Here is a 16920-nt window from a genome sequence, read left to right as displayed (position 1 = left end):
TCGGGTTCTGGTGAGAGCCCTCTTCTTGTTGTGTCTTCACATGGCAGAAAGAGAGCTAGAGAGCCCTCTGGGGTCTCTTTTATGAGTACTAATCCCTTTTGTGAGGGCTCACCCCTCCTCACCTAATTGCCTCCCAAAGGCCCCACTTCCTAATACCTCATACTGGAGATTAGGGTGTCAACATATGAATTTGCTGGGGGAGGAGACATGAATGTTTAGTCCACGAGAAGGAAGAGTTGAAAAAAATCAACTATATTTCTATGATGTCAAATGATGATATGTACTACCAGGCAATGAGATGGAAGTATTTACTATTGTACACAGGGTGGTCAAAGCAGCCTTCATTGGCTATTAAATTTCAGAAGAGAGCTGAAAGTAATGGGGAAAGGGAGCCATATGGATCTTGGAGGTGAAAATGTTCCAAGCCCAAAGAACAGTAAGAGTAAAATGTTCAGCAAGAAAGTCATGTGCAGAGTGGAGTCAGCAGGGAGCAAAGCAATGGGAGATGAGGTCACAGAGGCTGCTGCGAGTAGAGCATGAAAGGTCTTGCAAGCTTTGTATGGTTTCCGACTTTTATTCTATAAAAATGGGGAGCCGTTTGGGAGTTTTAAGCAAAGGACTGACACGATATAACTTACTTTTAAAATGAATGTTCTGGCTCCTGAGTGGAGAGTGGACTATGTGAATGGGTAACAGGATTGAAGCAGGAGACCAGTTAAGTAGGTATAATCCAGGCCAGAGACGGTGACTTCAATCAGGGCGGGAGCAGGAGAGGTGGTGGGAAGTGCTCAGACTTTGGATTTGTTTTGGAAGATAGAGCTGGCTGGATTTGTTGATTTAGTGGATATGGGGGATATTACGAGAAAAAAAGTTAAGGATGACACCAAGATCTTTTTACTCTATTAGGAAAAAAATGTTGAACTATAGAAAATATGTAAAAAACGTTATAATGGGCACCTATATTTCTGTCACTTAGATTCTACAGTTCTTAACATTTTTCCATATTTGTTCCAAACATTTTATTCTGTCAATGTGTTTTAAAGTAAATTGTAGACGTCATGGCATTTCTCCCAGAAGTAGTTCAGTACGCAGCTCTAAAAACACACATTTTACAAATAGCCAAATATCATTACCCTACCAAATGAATGAACAATAGTTGCTTATTATCATGTGGTACCTAGTCCATATTGAAATTTCCATGTTTTCCAAAATATCTTTTATAGCTTATTTGCATCAGTTAGTGTCCAATCAAGGGTCATTCGCTGAATTCAATAATTTAAACTGCAACACTATAATATTGCCCTCCTCATCTTTTTATTGTCTCTGACATTGACTTATGAAAGAGACTCAATTATTTGCCCTGTAGACATTTTAGTGTGCATAAGGAGCACTTAGAGAACCTATTTAAACACGAATTATTGGTCCCCACTCCCAGACATTCTGATTCAGTGGGTCTGGTGTGGGCCTTTCTAATGATGAGCTGCTCAGTGATGCTGGGCTGTCATTCTGGAGACCACACTTTGGGTACTTTGGCACTGCTTTACCACTATCTGATTGCTTCTTGGTGGTATCCTTTAACTTGTTCTTTTATTCCACATATTTCCTATAAACTGGAGTTTTAATCTGAAAGCTTAATAGATTCATGTTGGAAACTTTGGGCAAGGATACTTCATAAATGGTACTGTGTACTTCATATTTCATCGTCTCAGGTAGTACATAATGTCTGACTATCCCACTATTAATGAGGCTGAGATGGATTCCCACAGCTAAGATTGATCTGTGAGTCAAGGAGGTGACAGCTTGATCCCTCCATTGTAATGTTTCTTTTTGAAACTAGTAGATAATTTGTTGAGTGGTACTCAGGGACCAGGGGAATGACTAGCTCTCAATAAATATTTCATCTAATGGTTTTGACATGCATTAATTATCCTTGTCTGAACTAATTACTTAATTAGGGGTAGATCATGGAGATTTTCTAATTCAATCATTCTTTCTAAATTAGTGATATTCTTTTATAAAAAAGGATGTTGCTTCTGCAACTGGTACTATTTGGTTATCCAGAAATATAGTGCTTATTGGAAGTAAAAGATAAATGCTTAATTAGTTATTTTTAATTATAATTTTCAGAGTAAAGTGAAGTTTCTGACTGGAGCAAATGGAAGGTTGAAGTTGTCATTAAGTGAGATGCGGAAGACTGTGGGTAGATAGACCTGATTTGGTGGGGAAAATTAGAATTTTTGTAATGTTTTGAATGTTAACTTTGAGATGTTTATTAGACACCTGTATTGATCAGAGTTGAGTTGTATAAAACATAAAATAGTCTAGCTATTTTAAATAGAGAGCGTTTTTATACAGATAATATTATGAAAGGACTAGAGAAGAAGGACCTACTACATCGAATACACTGGTGGCCTACAGCTGTTGCTGCTCTGCTTTTTTTTCTCTTCACTCCACATATGTGGTCTCATGAGACATTTTCTATGACCAGAAGAAATAAGTAGGGCCTACTTTAGAGACAGTTCTGCATGACGTAATAAAAGCGAGCTATGGAAGCGTTACAGCCCCACTCAAGAGTGTTCCTAAAAGATAACAGGGATGGAAAATCCTTCTGGTGGGCAGAACTTCAAACAGTTGATACTGGTTGTTAAGGAGTGATGGCCAGAGAGATTGGTGTGTATCAATGCATGGACAGTGGTTAAGAGCTTAGCCAGATAGTCAGGAAGTTGGAAGAAAAAGATTGGAAGGTTGATGACAAGAATGTATGAGGCAGAAACATATGGATGACTTTCATGGAATAAGAACAGAATATGAGATTTGTGTTTTATGTAAATGCTTATCAAAGTGAATTTTTTCCAGAAGAGGAAATAATCAAGTAGGCGAGATGCCCCATTCTATAGATGGCTATCAGCATCTTTTCAGAACAACCCCAGGGCTTGCACAGAGAACACATAAACAAAGTGGCCTTTAAGCAGGGATGGGAAAAATATATGGGTTTAACAGCAAGCACTTCTGCTTACCAAGGCTAACTTAACTTCCACCATTGCTGAGTACTCTACCTGCAGACAGATCAGCCTTGAGCCCTGGATATAGCCCCATATCTCAGAGCAGCCAGTCAACCATTTGGTGGCAGGTTCATTACATTGGATCCCCTCCACTGGGGAAGTCAGTGGTTTGCCCTCATTGCTTTGAATGTTTACTTTAGGCATGGATTTGCATTTCCCATCCACCGTGTTTCTACCATCTGTGGCCCTACTAAATGCCTTCTTCAGTGAATTTGCATCCTATACAATATTGCTTTTGATCAAAGGACTCATTTACATCAAAAGAAGTGAGGCAGTTGGCTGATAACTATGAGATTCACTGGTCTTACCATGTTTCCTATTTATTATGTTGTATGCCACCTGGGAGATAAAATCTTATGATATTAAAGTATTTTTAGTTCTATAAACAGAATACATGGGTCTATGAACTAAGGAGTGAAGGTAGAAGTGTAAACTCTTACTCTCACCTCCAGTAATCCACTCATAATATTTTTGCTTCCTGCCTCTACAATTTTGAACTCTGCTGATCTACAGCTTTTAATATGGGAGAAGAATACTTTTACACAGAACATGAAAATGGTTCAATTGAATTGGACATTGAGAATTATCTGGCCATAATATTGAACCATATGACTGAACCAACAAAAGAAAAAAAAATAATAAAGTTGCTATGCTGGCAAAGGTGATCAATTCTGATTATCGGGGGAAATAGTGTTGCTATTGCTACTCAGTAGGAGGATGGTGTCTAGGACCCAGCAGGCAATATGGGCCACCTCCTAGGAGTAGGATGAAGTGAATGAGTACATTGCCTAGGAGAATAAAAATGGCCAAACTGACTCCAGAAGACATAGAAAATCTAAATAGACCAATTACCACCAAAGAAACAAATTTTTTTGGTACTCCTAAAAAAAGCACTGACTCGGATATTTTCACAGGGATATCTACCATACCTTTAAGGGATGGTGGGAAATTTCAATACTATTTAAACTATTCTAGAACATAGAAAACGAATGGAAACTCCCAGATTTTATTTGTAGAGCTTGCGTGAATTTAATACCAACATCTGACAATGAGAGTCCAAAAAAGGAAAACTATAATGAGTCTTACTTATGAATGTCAAACAACTGTTAATAAAACAAGAACAGATGGATCTGTTATCAACATGATAAATATATATTTCATTTTAAAGCCTACATGGAGAAACATTTGAGATATTTCCATTAAATTCTAGAACTGACAAGATTATCCTTTATCAGCACTGTTAGTCACATTCTTCTGGTAGAACCAACCAATGTAAGTAGACTAGGGTGGAAAATGAATTTATATGACAATTGGAAGGGGGAAAGTAAAATTACCATTATTGGCAGGTGAAATAATTATTATCCTGGAAAATCCAAGAGAAGAGAGGGAAGATCTATGAGGAACAATGAGGAATTAAAGAAAGTGATACATGTAGAAAATAATAATTTTGATACATGCTGTCAAGAGTCAATGAGGAGAAGGAAGTAGGAACATATTGACAGCAGCAATAGAAAAGATGAAAAAGACAATTGTTCAGAACTTATCTGAAAAATGTCTAACATGGTACTGTGGGACACAGGAGAATTAATATGGAAGATTATACCATGTTTCTACCCAGAAAGATTGACTCTCATAAAAGTATTATTGTCTTTAAGATAATTTACATTCAATGTAAATCCAAGAAAATACCAGGAGAATTTTTTTGTACAAGACAAACTGAGTTTAAAGATCATGTGTAAAAGTAAGCAAAAATAGACATGAAAATTCTTAAAAGTAATAAGGAGAGAGCAACCCTATCAGCTATTAAGTCGTATTATAAAACTACAATATGTAAAACATTATGGTCCCAACATATGAATGGATCAGTAGAACACAGACTAGATAATTCAGAAGAGATCAGACACATCAAGAAATTTCGTAAATCTAAAGGTAGCATTTAAAATCTGTGAAAGATAGATTACCCAGTGAGTGATGTTGGTACAGGTAGTAGCCATTTGGAAAAAAGTAAAGTCAAATCCCAATTTTAAACCTTCTATCAAAATAAATTTCAGTCAGGATTAAGTAAAATACAAAATTGAAATTGCAAAATTGTTAGAAGAAAAATCCAGGGTTTTTTTTTGCCCAAAACGGCACAAAACCCGTAAGCCATAAGAGAAATGACAGATAAATTCAACTATAGGTACATAAAAATTAAAACTTTCAGCATAAAGAAAGCAGCATAAATAAAATTAAAGGCACTAAATGACACACTGGGAAAAGTATTTGTAACTCATCTAACAAACAAAAGGTTGATTTTCTTACTGTATGAAGCACTGCCGAAATTAACGTGACAAAGGCAATACAAAGAAAGAGTTGGCAAAGGATATAAACTGACAGTTCATGGAAAAATAGAAGTAGCTCGTAAACGTTTGCAAAGTTTCCAAGCTCTCTCATAATAAGAGAAATGTAAGTTGAAATTAGAGTGAGATGCAATTTTTCACCTCTCAGACTGTCAAAGATCAGAAAGTTTGAAAACATCCTGGATTTATAAGGGTGTAAGAAAACAAGCACTCTAAGTTCCTGGTGGAGTGTAAATTGGTAGAAATAATAATAGGTAAACTAATTGAAAACTTGCTAGGTGCCATGCGTTTTTCTAAGCATTTTATTTATTTAATCATCATAGTTACCCTTTGTGAGAAGTACTCTTATTGTCCTCATATTACAGATAAGGAAATTGAAGAACAGAGACATTTACACAGTAACTCAAAGTCACAGTTGGTAAATGGAAGAGCCAAGACTTAAGGCCAATTACTTTTACTTTAGCGTCCATTTTTTTGGTCACAACACGAAACTGTTTCTGTGGCAAGTAATTTAGCAATATCAACTCTCAAGTGTGCATATCCTTTGATCCAATGATTCTACTTCTAGAAGTTTGTCCTGCGGTTTTATGCAAATAGATGCCAAATGACATTCTTTGCAGCATTATTTGCAGTAAAGGAAGATTGGAAACAATCTAAATATCCATCCCCAGGGGACTAGTTAAACTGAGTTTCGTCCATACAAAGAAAACTAGGCAGCTTTAAATAAAGTGAGATGGCACTCTATGTAGTGATATGGACTCATCTCCAAAATATTGTAAAAGGGAAAGCAAGATACAGAATAGCAGGTAGGGATGCTGCCATCTATGTAAAAAGCCACAACGTATGCAGATATGCGTCACTTCACAACTGGGATAAGTTCTGAGAAATGCATCAGTAGGAGGTTTTGTCCTTGTGTGAACATCACAGAGTGTACCTACACAAACCCAGATAATGTAGCGGACTACACATTTAGGCTGTATGGTACTAATCTCCTGGGACCACTGTTTTATATGTGGTCTGTCATTGACCGAAATGCTGTTATGTAGCACATGACTTACATGTATAGAATAGATTCTCAAAGTGATACCGGTGGTTGTCCCCCAGGAGGGGAACTGGATTTCAGGGAATGAGTTGAATAAGGAGATTTTCAGTCCCATACCATGTGTATATTTTAATCTGTACAAAAACAACTGGGCATGTTGTTCTCAAATATAGAACATTTGCACTGAGAACACTTGGTGAAGAGAATATCCTAGTGCCTCAGACAGACCTGGGTTCAGATTCCAACACTGACTGAGAAGGAAAGGGGCTTTGGAGCAACTCTAGCTCCAGGCAGTTTTGCTCCTTCCCCAGCTTTGACATTGGCTGGAGGAAAGACAAAATTCATAGAGCTCCATATGCTTGGGGTAAGACTCCACTCCCCACCCTCCTAATCTCTAACCCCAACTGCTGCAAACAATTCTTATCTCTTTCCCACCATATCACTGCCTAGGGCCCTTCAACACCTGGACGTCCATCCCTCTAAGGCTCTCTCTCTGTACCCCCTAACCTGACCCCATTCTCCACTTTCCTTAACCCCAGATACCATTTAATTCTGCCCTGTGGAACGAATGGTCCATCATTAGCAAAATCTCCTATATTTTTAACCACTTTTCCAAATATTCCCCTCACCTTCTTGCTTAAATAGAGAGACATAGCTCTTCTAGGAGCTTATGGCTTCCTCTGCTGCCATCTCAAGTAGGTGGCTGTTTTTTCTGCTGTACATTTTGTACAACTGGTCCTGGAAGTGTTGTTGATGTCTTCATGTCTTCCTTGCATCTTACTGCTATTTTGGGACTATTTTCTCAGCGTAAAAATCTGCAGCATTGAAGCTCAATTCATCAGACACCACTAGCTGGCACTACTTTTGTAGCCCTGTACAGACTACTGCATCCTTCTCCCAGTTCTTGAAGACTTTTGCTCCTATCTCACTGCTACTCCCTCCAACACTACTGATGTCATAATTCTGTGTGTTTTGTAGATTTCTCTTAGTTTTCGGCCTCTTGTCCTTCAAAGATCGTGACCTGTGCTTCAATTCACCTACCTCCTCCTGTAATCATATTTCTGGAGCAGTGGTTCTCAAAGTATGGTCCCTGGACTAACATCATCAGCATTACCTGGGAACTTAAATATGAATTCTGAGACCCACCCCAGACTACTGAGTCCAAAACTCTGGAGCTGGGACCCAGAAATCTGTGTTTTAAGAAGCCCTTCTGGTGATTCTGATGAATATGGAAGTTCCTCAGATCTTGTTATTGTGATAAGCAATAATTCAGTCTCAATTTCAAGCATCCTACCCTCCCTGTGGCTACTGCCGTCTGTCTTTCTAGCTTGCCTGATCTACTCCCCCAACTCCAAAATCCTTTAGCCCCACTGAGACCACAACTTACTGATTCTACCACTTTTTCACTAGTCCTTACCCATCTTATGTCCTCATTTTCCTCTTATCCAGCCACACATTAGACTAATCTTTGACTGTTCTCTTTCACATACCATATCCAAAAAGCATACAAATTCTGTCAGTGCTCCCTTCAAAATGTATCTAGAATCTAACTTTTCTTATAGCCTCCACTTCAACCTTTCCAGTCCAAGAACAATCGTTTTCCACCTGGAATATCGTGACTATTCTTACTTTGTCAGTCCTTGCCCTTACTGTATCCACTTTCCACACAGTAGCTAGAGTGATCCTTTTAATACCCAAGATTATGATGCTGCACTGCTCAGAATTCTCCATGCTTCTCCTCTCTCTCAGAGCAAAAGCCAAAGTCCTTGTAAATGCCTACAAGGCTCTGGGTGGCCTGACCCTCCCTGGCCAGCAAGTCATTTCTTGTACCTTTGTCCTCCCTGTGAGCTTCATTTTTATCCTTAGATTTTATTGCCACTTGACATACTCTGAATTCTCTTGTTTATTTCTGTCTCCCAAAACTAGAGTGGAAGCTTCATGAGGACAGAGGCTTTCTTGTTTACTGACAGAGCTCAGCTTCTAGAAGCCTGCCTGTCAAATACTAGGCATGCAATAATTTGTGAATAAATGAATGGATGCCATTGTTATCTAGATGGCCTGAGGCTAACATCACCCTTTTATTCATTCATCAAATATTTGATCATCTATTATATGCCCTGCACTAAAAGAGAAAGAACACGGAGAAGAATTCCAGAGGGTTTCCAGTCCAATAGGGGAGAACAAATAAATAAATGTAAAATTACAACAGTGTAAGGATCAAGACTGGCAAGTGAATGGACTTGTAAGGACAACTCATAAGGGGGAAATGACCTAGCTAAAGTCACATAGCCAAGGAGGCCATGGCAGTCTTCTCCAAGGAAGTGATGAATAAGGTGAGATCAAAACACAGAGTAGAGGTTAATTGGGCCAAGTGGCTGTGGAATGTGTGCATGGGCAGAGAGAGGGGAGAGCAAGTGCAAGGGTCCGGTGGTAGAGGGAGTGTGGTGAGTTTAAGGAACTGAATGGAGTAGACGGAGGCTTGAGGGAGCATGGTAGAAAAGAAGGTTGGAGATTTTTCAAATATTCTATCTCTTTATTCCACCTAATGAAAAACGTTTTTAAAAAGTTCTACTTTATTCAATAGAAATCCCCATTCTGATTTATGAATTTGTATCAAATTACTACCTAATTTGTATATACTTCGACTCTAGCTTCATAATTATCATATTAAGTGTACCCAAAAAGAAAAGAGGAATGGGAAAATGAATACATGTTCTGGTGAAAAGTTGCCCTTATTGACTTGTGTTTAAAAAGACCTCAATTTATAGTACCAGAATGTCTATGAAATGGAACTTTCTGATTAATTTAGTTTTCATTACTATTGTTGTTAATTTTATTCTTAAGACTCAGTTATTTTGCTTAAAGCTTTTTAGAAAATCTTTAAAAAATAATTTTAGCCTCTTTCCTGCCTTAAGAGGATTGTGTCTCAAAGACATGTCATATGTCCTTTTACACATATGTTTTTAAAGCCGACGAGACTTTAACTACGATGTGCTCACCCTCACACGCCCCAAATGACTGTTTCCCATTTCCACAAACTTCTGCTATTCCCCCATGGCCATGATGTAGGAAGAGGGGGAAATAAAAGTTGGTTTTTATGATAACATTTGGGGGAGCCATTTGGTGCCTAGACACCTTCCTTACCGGGTCTCCCCCTGCTTGAGAAATGAAGCAGGGTGTTCCAGCAAATTTACCAGGAAAGGTAAACTTAATTTGGATATTTAGTCTGACTCTTGGGCTCTGGGGTTGAGAACAAGTTTCTTGTCCTTGTCATGTTTTAATAAAAGTGCGCTCTAGATTTATCTGCTTAGTCCTTCCTGGTTAAAGGGCAATAATACTGTCCTTTACGACAGTTCTTTTTTTTGAACCTGATCCAGAATCACACACTGCCTTTAGTTGTCATCTCTTTAGTCTGGAACAGTAGCTCAGCTTTTCTTTGTCTTTCATGGCCTTGACATTTTTGAGTTTAAGGTAGTTATTTTGAGAATGCCCCTCAACTCAGGTTTGTCTGAGCATTTTGTGTTAGATCCACATTACGTAGTTTGGCCAGGAATGCCGTGGATGTGATGTGCCCTTCTCTGTGCTGTGTAACACACATCACGAGGCCTATGTGTCCATTTGTACCATTCAGGGCATTGTTAACTTTGATCACTTGCCTAAGATGGTGTCTGCTGGACTTTCCTACTGTAAATGTATCTTTTACCCTTTGTAATGAGAGCGATAATGAGGGACAGAGTTTAAGAATAAGTAAATATTTTGTTTCCCAACTGACTGTCACTGATAGTTTTAGCATCTATTGCTGATTCTTGCCTGAATCCATTATTATAACGATGGTTGAAAATAGTAATTTTTCTAACTCTGTAATTTCTTGCGTATTTATGAATTATCATTCTGCTATAAGACAGAGTTTTCCCTTCTCCCCCTTAGTATGATATATTACTATCTTGAGTCCATTTGGTATCGTCCCATGTTTGGTCAGTGGGAGTCCCAAGATATTGGGTCTTTTATCAGAATTTTTATGTATAAATGATATAAAAAATAGTTAATAGAAGCACATAGAGGAAAGTGGCAGCGAGAAGCCAGAGAGGTGAATTCTGTCAGTGATTGTGAAAGGCTTCAGTGAGACAGTGGTATTTAAAGTGAGCTTTGAAAAAATGGTAGAGTTTTCACAGAAGTAGTGATAGGGTGGAGTGGAAAGGGAAAACCGTCTGAACAAAGGAAGGCCTGGCACTCCTGGCATTTGGCAATTAATACAGTGGGTCCAAGGAGCATGAGGCAGAAACCTCTGCACTTGCTCAGCTTGTGCTTTTGCCCATGCTGGTCTCACGGCTTTGAATTTCTTCCCTTGCCCCGCCCTTGCTGTTTTGCTAAGGGGTAGGATGAGGGGTGAGGGGGAGGGAATTCTAAGTAGTTGAAAACAGCATGAACCACAAGCCCCGCTCCAATACTCCCTTCTCCAGGAAGGCTTTTCCAGACCCCTAATGAGAATTAACCACCCTCTTCTGTACACTCCCATGGTGCCTTGCGCCTCTCTGTTAACAAGTCACTCTGTCTGGTGCTGTGTCTATTTGTGGAGACGTCTTCCTCCTTTAAAGCATGAACTGCATCTTAATTGCTTTGCCCCTCTTCCCAGTGCTCAGCACAAATGCTCAATAAATGTTTCTTGAGTATGTGAGAGAGAGGAAGAAGAAAGGTTGAGGGAGAAAGGTAGGTTGGAGTTGTTTGGGGGAGGGCTCTGAATATCATTTGAAGAGGCTCGGGCTTGCTCTGCAGGCAGCGATGAGCTTTGGCAGCTTTTGAACACTGTGGGGCTCATCAGAGCTGTGATGCCCAAGGATGCGGTGGAAGGGTAGGTGCCCACGCAGTGGCCCCCAAGAACACTAAGCCTGAGGGCGACAGCCAGGAAAGGCAGAAGCAATGGAAGCAAATAGTTATCATCTCATGAATCTGGGCACTCATTTGAGTGTAGGCATTGGAAAAAAGGAAGGAAATGAGCACGGTTTTGGGGTTTCAAGACTGGGTGATTAGGACACTGACAGAGGCCCCTTACCAAAATAGGGAGCCCAGGGGCGATTACCAAGAATATAAAGAGTTTCTCTCTCTCTCATCCAATACTCACTCTGAATTCAAACCGGAATGTGCTGTTGAAAGATTTTATTATATCAAATGTGATGAGAAGTGAAATATTGTCTCTATTTGAGGCACAAAATAGTAACTTTGGTGTAATGGGCATTTTTCATTTGGCTTTAGTAACAGTTTTATTAAAAACGGATGTTAGTAGCTGCCTTTTTAACCTTGAAATGGGGCCCTGTGAGAGCAGCTTTCCATGAAAGAAACCGTCGTCAGCTTTCTTTTGGCTCCTCTGTCCCTCCTGCCCCTTCCCAACAACAGAAAATTTGCTTTGCACCTGCTCCAACTGGGTTCTAAGTGATAAGCATCTTGCAAGCCCAGAAAATTGTAGTATCAAATCTCAGCCCCAACTGTGAGGCAGCACCATCATCAAATTCCGGCTGAGAGGCGTTGCTTTCCAATTCCCAGGGGAAGAGTCCTTTCTCCCCTGGCCCAACCTAAACCCTCTGTTGAGGCCCCAGCATGCATTGCTCTGGGTGCTGGCCCTGACCCGGCCCCGCTTACACGTCTCCACTGTGGGCTCATCCACAGGTCAGGCCTGGGTAGCCCTGGGGTCAGTGGAGTGCCCAATTCTAATAATGAGCACATTTATCTAAGGAGAGAAAATGGACCTTTCTATTTGTCACAGTTCACTGCTTTTTTCCCCACAAACAAATGCTAAAGGAATATTGGATATATTATCTATGATTTGGTAAATATATATAAATCTTGCCTAATACTCATGAAGTTGCTTTCATTCACATTTTCTTTCATAAATTAAATGTTTTGTTGTAACTTATTATTTATTTTAAGAAGGATGTACCTTTCTAGCTGAGAGGAAAATGTAAATATTTTAAAATAATGGTGTATTCAGGAATATTCTTGTAATTTCAAATAAAAATAGAAAATGCTATTTAAGTGAGTGTATAGCATTCTAACTGGACTTGGCGTATGGTTTTAAAGGGAAAGAAAAACTACTGATAGAGACTTTATAACTTTGTCTTTATGTTTTCCTCTTAGGTTTTTCAAATAGACCAAAGTCGTTAAAAATACTCCTTAACCCCCAAAGCCACAAAAAAGAAGCTACTCAGGTCTATTACAAGAAGGTTGAGCCACTGTTGAAGATTGCAGGAATAAAGACTGATGTGACAAGTAAGTCATTTTCAGAATATTATTTTGCCACTTAAAAAAAAAAAAATCATACTTAAGGAAGTAAAATGACCTGAATTTGTTCTTAATCTAAATTTAAGAAGATGCCTGTAATATCTAAAGCTTTTTTATAGTTCTGTAACCCGCTGCAGCCAACTACAGGATTATAATTTAATTATTGTTTTCTTTTTTTATTGTGTAATTTTTGTTAGAGTATCAATATTTTTCTCTTTAGACCATTTTTCAGACTTTAAAAATTATTAGGCATCATTTTAAAGGTAGCTGCACATTTTTTGACGTCTTCATTGAGATGTTTGCTATTTACACATTATTTCTGCAGTTTGGCAAGCAATTGCTTTTTGCTCCCTTAAATGTTTGATGTCTTTCCATGGAATCCTTCATTAGGTGGTTTTTGTTCTGACTCTGACCCCTGCTGGTTAGGTCAAAACTAAGCACTTACCTCCTGGTTTTAGATGAATTTAGAGAAGCCAGAAGCTTAACTTCATTGTCTAAAATAAGAAAGATGTTTATGTTTGTGCCGACAAAAATACAAATTTGCTAAAGCTAAATTTCATACAAAGATCAGTAAAATCCTTTTTAACTTTTGAGTTTGGTGACCAAATTTCTTTGTTTCCTTGAGACTAATTTTTCCCACAGGGGTGGACTGAGAAGGAAAGTTGAAGCTATGGAGAATCATGCCCTCAGTTTTTCTGGTCTTATTTCTACGTAGCTTCACTAACACACAGTGTAAATTTGTAGTCAATTTTAATTGATGAAGAGTATTCATATTAGTCTACTCAGGAGACAAGGCCAGAGTGCACTTGGCATCTCTTAGTCCTGATTGTAAATTTCTGGGGAAAGGATTCAGTGACCTGGCTTTGCTCAGCTATAACCAAGGGAGATGGGTGTCACTATGTAAATAAGGTCATTGAAGCCCTCATCTCGTTACTTGATGGACTGGGGTAGAAGGAAGTTCTTAAAATAAATTTTTTAAAGGCAATCTTTGTGGGAAGGTCAGCCACCCCAAAAGATATCTACTACAATGGAAGTTCAAGAGAAACTACCACGAAAAACTCAAGAGGAATTTCTGAATTAAAATAAAATTGTTGTGAAGGAGTTAACCTTTCATCTTTGGGATTTTTGGCTTACTTAAAGGTGATTTATAACACAAAGAAACAATTCATAGCTATCATTCCTTTTCACTGGAGATTTTCCAAGATTGGCAGAAGGAACAGTTTGAAATTTGTATTAGGATAACCAAAATTGAATAAACTTATTGGCAAACTCAGTAACATTATTTTGTTTCATTGATTTAATATCCAGAACAGTTTCACATGGATGTTACTATATGCCCTTCAGTTCAAGAAACTTTTGTTGAATGCCTTATGTTAAGCAATATGCATAATACAAGATGAATAAGCTGTACCACCTGCTCTCGAGTGACCTTTAATTTATTAGGGATTCAAGTACAGTCATAGGTCACTTACCAATGGGGATACGTTCTGAAAAATGCCTTGTTAGGTGATTTCATCCTTGTGTGGACATGATAGAGTATACTTACACAAACCTAGATGGTGGAGCCTACTACACACCTATGGTGTGTGGGACTAATCTTAAAACAACACCATTGTATATGTCATCTGTTGTTGACTGAAACATTGTTATGTGATGCATGACTGTAGATATTTAAAATAAATATAATTTGGATAGGCATAAAAGAACTATGGTGTCTCAGAGAGTGACATTAATTTTGATCAGAAGACTCAAGATAATTATTTGAACTAGAAACTTGAACTGGACAGTTTTGGAGAGTCAGAGAAGGCAAGAAAATGGTTTTCTGTGCATTATCAGAAGAAAAGTGAGGGAAGGAAGACAAGCTAGTGAACACAAACAAGTGTGGGGGGGTGTGTATGTGTGTGTTGTACCCATATCATCTTGAGAGTTCTTTCATAGCTGCTCTAGTTCCCTCAGTTTTGACTTCATATTAAATCTGGTCCTTTCCATCATCGTAAAATGGTTGCCAGTGGATTGGATCCTTCTTTATTCCCATCTACTGTGGTGGGGAGAAGTGTGTGTAGGTGAGAGAGAGACCCAACATGCTCTAATCCTGAACAAGGATTAACATTTCTTCCTTTCAGTTTGACTGTCATAGTATGTATGCCCAACCTGGAGCAATCACTCTCTTAACTATCAAGACCCTTCCCATGGGCTGAGGGTAGGACCCCTCAACCTTCCTAGAGGCTGAGGATATCAGAACTGAATTTGGGTTCTATTAGTGAGAAAAAAGGGCAAAAGGGCTCTGGGAAGGTTCCCAACAATGTACTATAGAGGAAATTTGTGTCCAGATTATGGAGGGATCTTTATGCTCCACTCAGGAGTTTCCTCATGCACTGATCCCAAGTTAGTGTAAAGTTTTTATCATAGTGCTGTAATCTGGTTTAGCAAAGATGATTCTGCCAGTAGAATAGCGATTAGGAAGAGAGAGAGATTGGAGGAAAGGAAACTGGTAGAGGAGGCCTCACCTAAGGTAGAGTAAATGATAGGAATGTGCTTTCTTTCTTAAAGCACTTGTATTGGAGAGAAAAATATTATGTTCTAGGACCTTTTTTCTAAATCTGTAAATGTTGTTATATTTAGTTTAACATAAAATTAGAATATTACATAAAGCAAATTTAGAATTTACTTATGTATTTGTGCAGAATGGCTAATTATTAGGTGCCTAACACTCCTCCTACAGGCAAAATTATAAAATTGCATCTTTTGCTTATAAAACCATTTTAGTATGTATATTGGCTAAGTATTCAGATAAAAAATATTTCCTATTTTGTGTGAAGGACTGAATAAATGTGTGGATACTTGAAAAGTTTTAGAATCTTACTGCCTATCTCACAGTATTGTTTTGAAGTTTGAAAAAGGTAATATATTTGAAACTAGCTTGTATATCATAAAGTGCTATAGAAAATGGTCATACTGCTGCTGTGCATTTCATTTTCATAAATTGTGAAATGTTAAGATTCAATTTACATTTTGAAAGAAAAGTATCTTATATGAAAGAATAAGGAAGAAAGCATACATATTTTCTGCATGTCCAGGATGACCATTGTTTTAATGTATTTTGTGTGCATTGCTGAATCCAAATGGAGTATGAATTACATAATAAATCCTATATGATGATGAATTCATTAGAAGAGAGTGCTATATAAATGAGGCATGATTTTAAAAATTGTAGCTATATATATATATATATTATAAAGTAGTTTTTCCTATAAATTTCATTTAAAAATGACAAACAAATCAACAGTCTGATTAAAAAATAGGCAGAGAATCTGAATAGATAATTCCCCAAAGAAGACATATGGGTGGTCAACAGGTACATGAAAAGGTGCTCAAATCACTAATCACCAGGGAAATGCAAATCAAAACCACCATGAGCCATTCTGAGTAACCAGAATGGCTACTATCAAAAAGATGAGAAATAGCAAGTACTGGTGAGGATATGGAGAAAAGGGAACCCTTGTGCACTGTTGGTGGGAATGCAAATTGGTGCAGCTACTGTGGAAAACAGTGTGGATGTTCCTCAGAAAATTAAAACTAGAACTGCCATATGATCCAATTTCACTTTTGGGCATTTATCTGAAGGAAACAAAAACAGTGACTTGAAGAGATCTCTGCACCCCATGTTCATTGCAGCACTATTTACAACAGCCAAGACGTGTAAGAAACCTGGGTATCTATGGATGGCCGAATGGATAAAAAGGATGTTGTACACACACACACGCATACACGCATACACATACACACCCTGGAATATTATTCAGCCATAAAAAAGAAGGAAATCTTGTCATTTGTGACAACATAGATGGACCTTGAGGGCATTGTGCTAGAAATAAGTCAATAGAGAACGATAAATACCATATGATCTCACTTATATGGGGAATCTAAAAAAACCCAAAGAAGAAAAAAACCAAAACATAGATACAGAGAACAGATTGGTGGTTGCCAGAGGTCGGGGGTGAGGGTGGGCAAAATGGATGAGGTACAAACTTCCAGTTAAAAAAAAGAATCTCACCACATTAATAAAAATATATTCTTTCATTTTGATTAGTGCTGAAACCCTAACTACTTCTGAATATAGATCAGCATCGTTTGAAATAGTCGAGTTAAAGTTACATCCCCCCTCTGCTACCACCTCCAATGCAGTATCTTATGTAGTAATGGG

General features: G+C 38.2%; 1 protein-coding gene across 2 annotated transcripts in view; it reads left to right on the top strand.

Moving 5' to 3' along the window:
* CERKL (CERK like autophagy regulator) overlaps window positions 1–16920 on the top strand; it is a 111748-nt gene that overhangs the window by 66380 nt on the left and 28448 nt on the right. For both annotated transcript variants that reach the window (XM_044768618.2, XM_070508205.1), the window contains one exon: window positions 12573–12704. In XM_044768618.2, coding sequence (XP_044624553.2) covers window positions 12573–12704 — 132 coding nt within the window. The remainder of the gene's footprint in view (window positions 1–12572; window positions 12705–16920) is intronic.

The sequence above is a fragment of the Equus asinus genome, chromosome 4 (genome assembly GCF_041296235.1).
Source record: "Equus asinus isolate D_3611 breed Donkey chromosome 4, EquAss-T2T_v2, whole genome shotgun sequence".
Lineage (NCBI taxonomy): Eukaryota > Metazoa > Chordata > Mammalia > Perissodactyla > Equidae > Equus > Equus asinus.
Note: the sequence above shows the minus strand (reverse complement) of the source record. Positions and strands in the feature narration are given on the sequence as shown.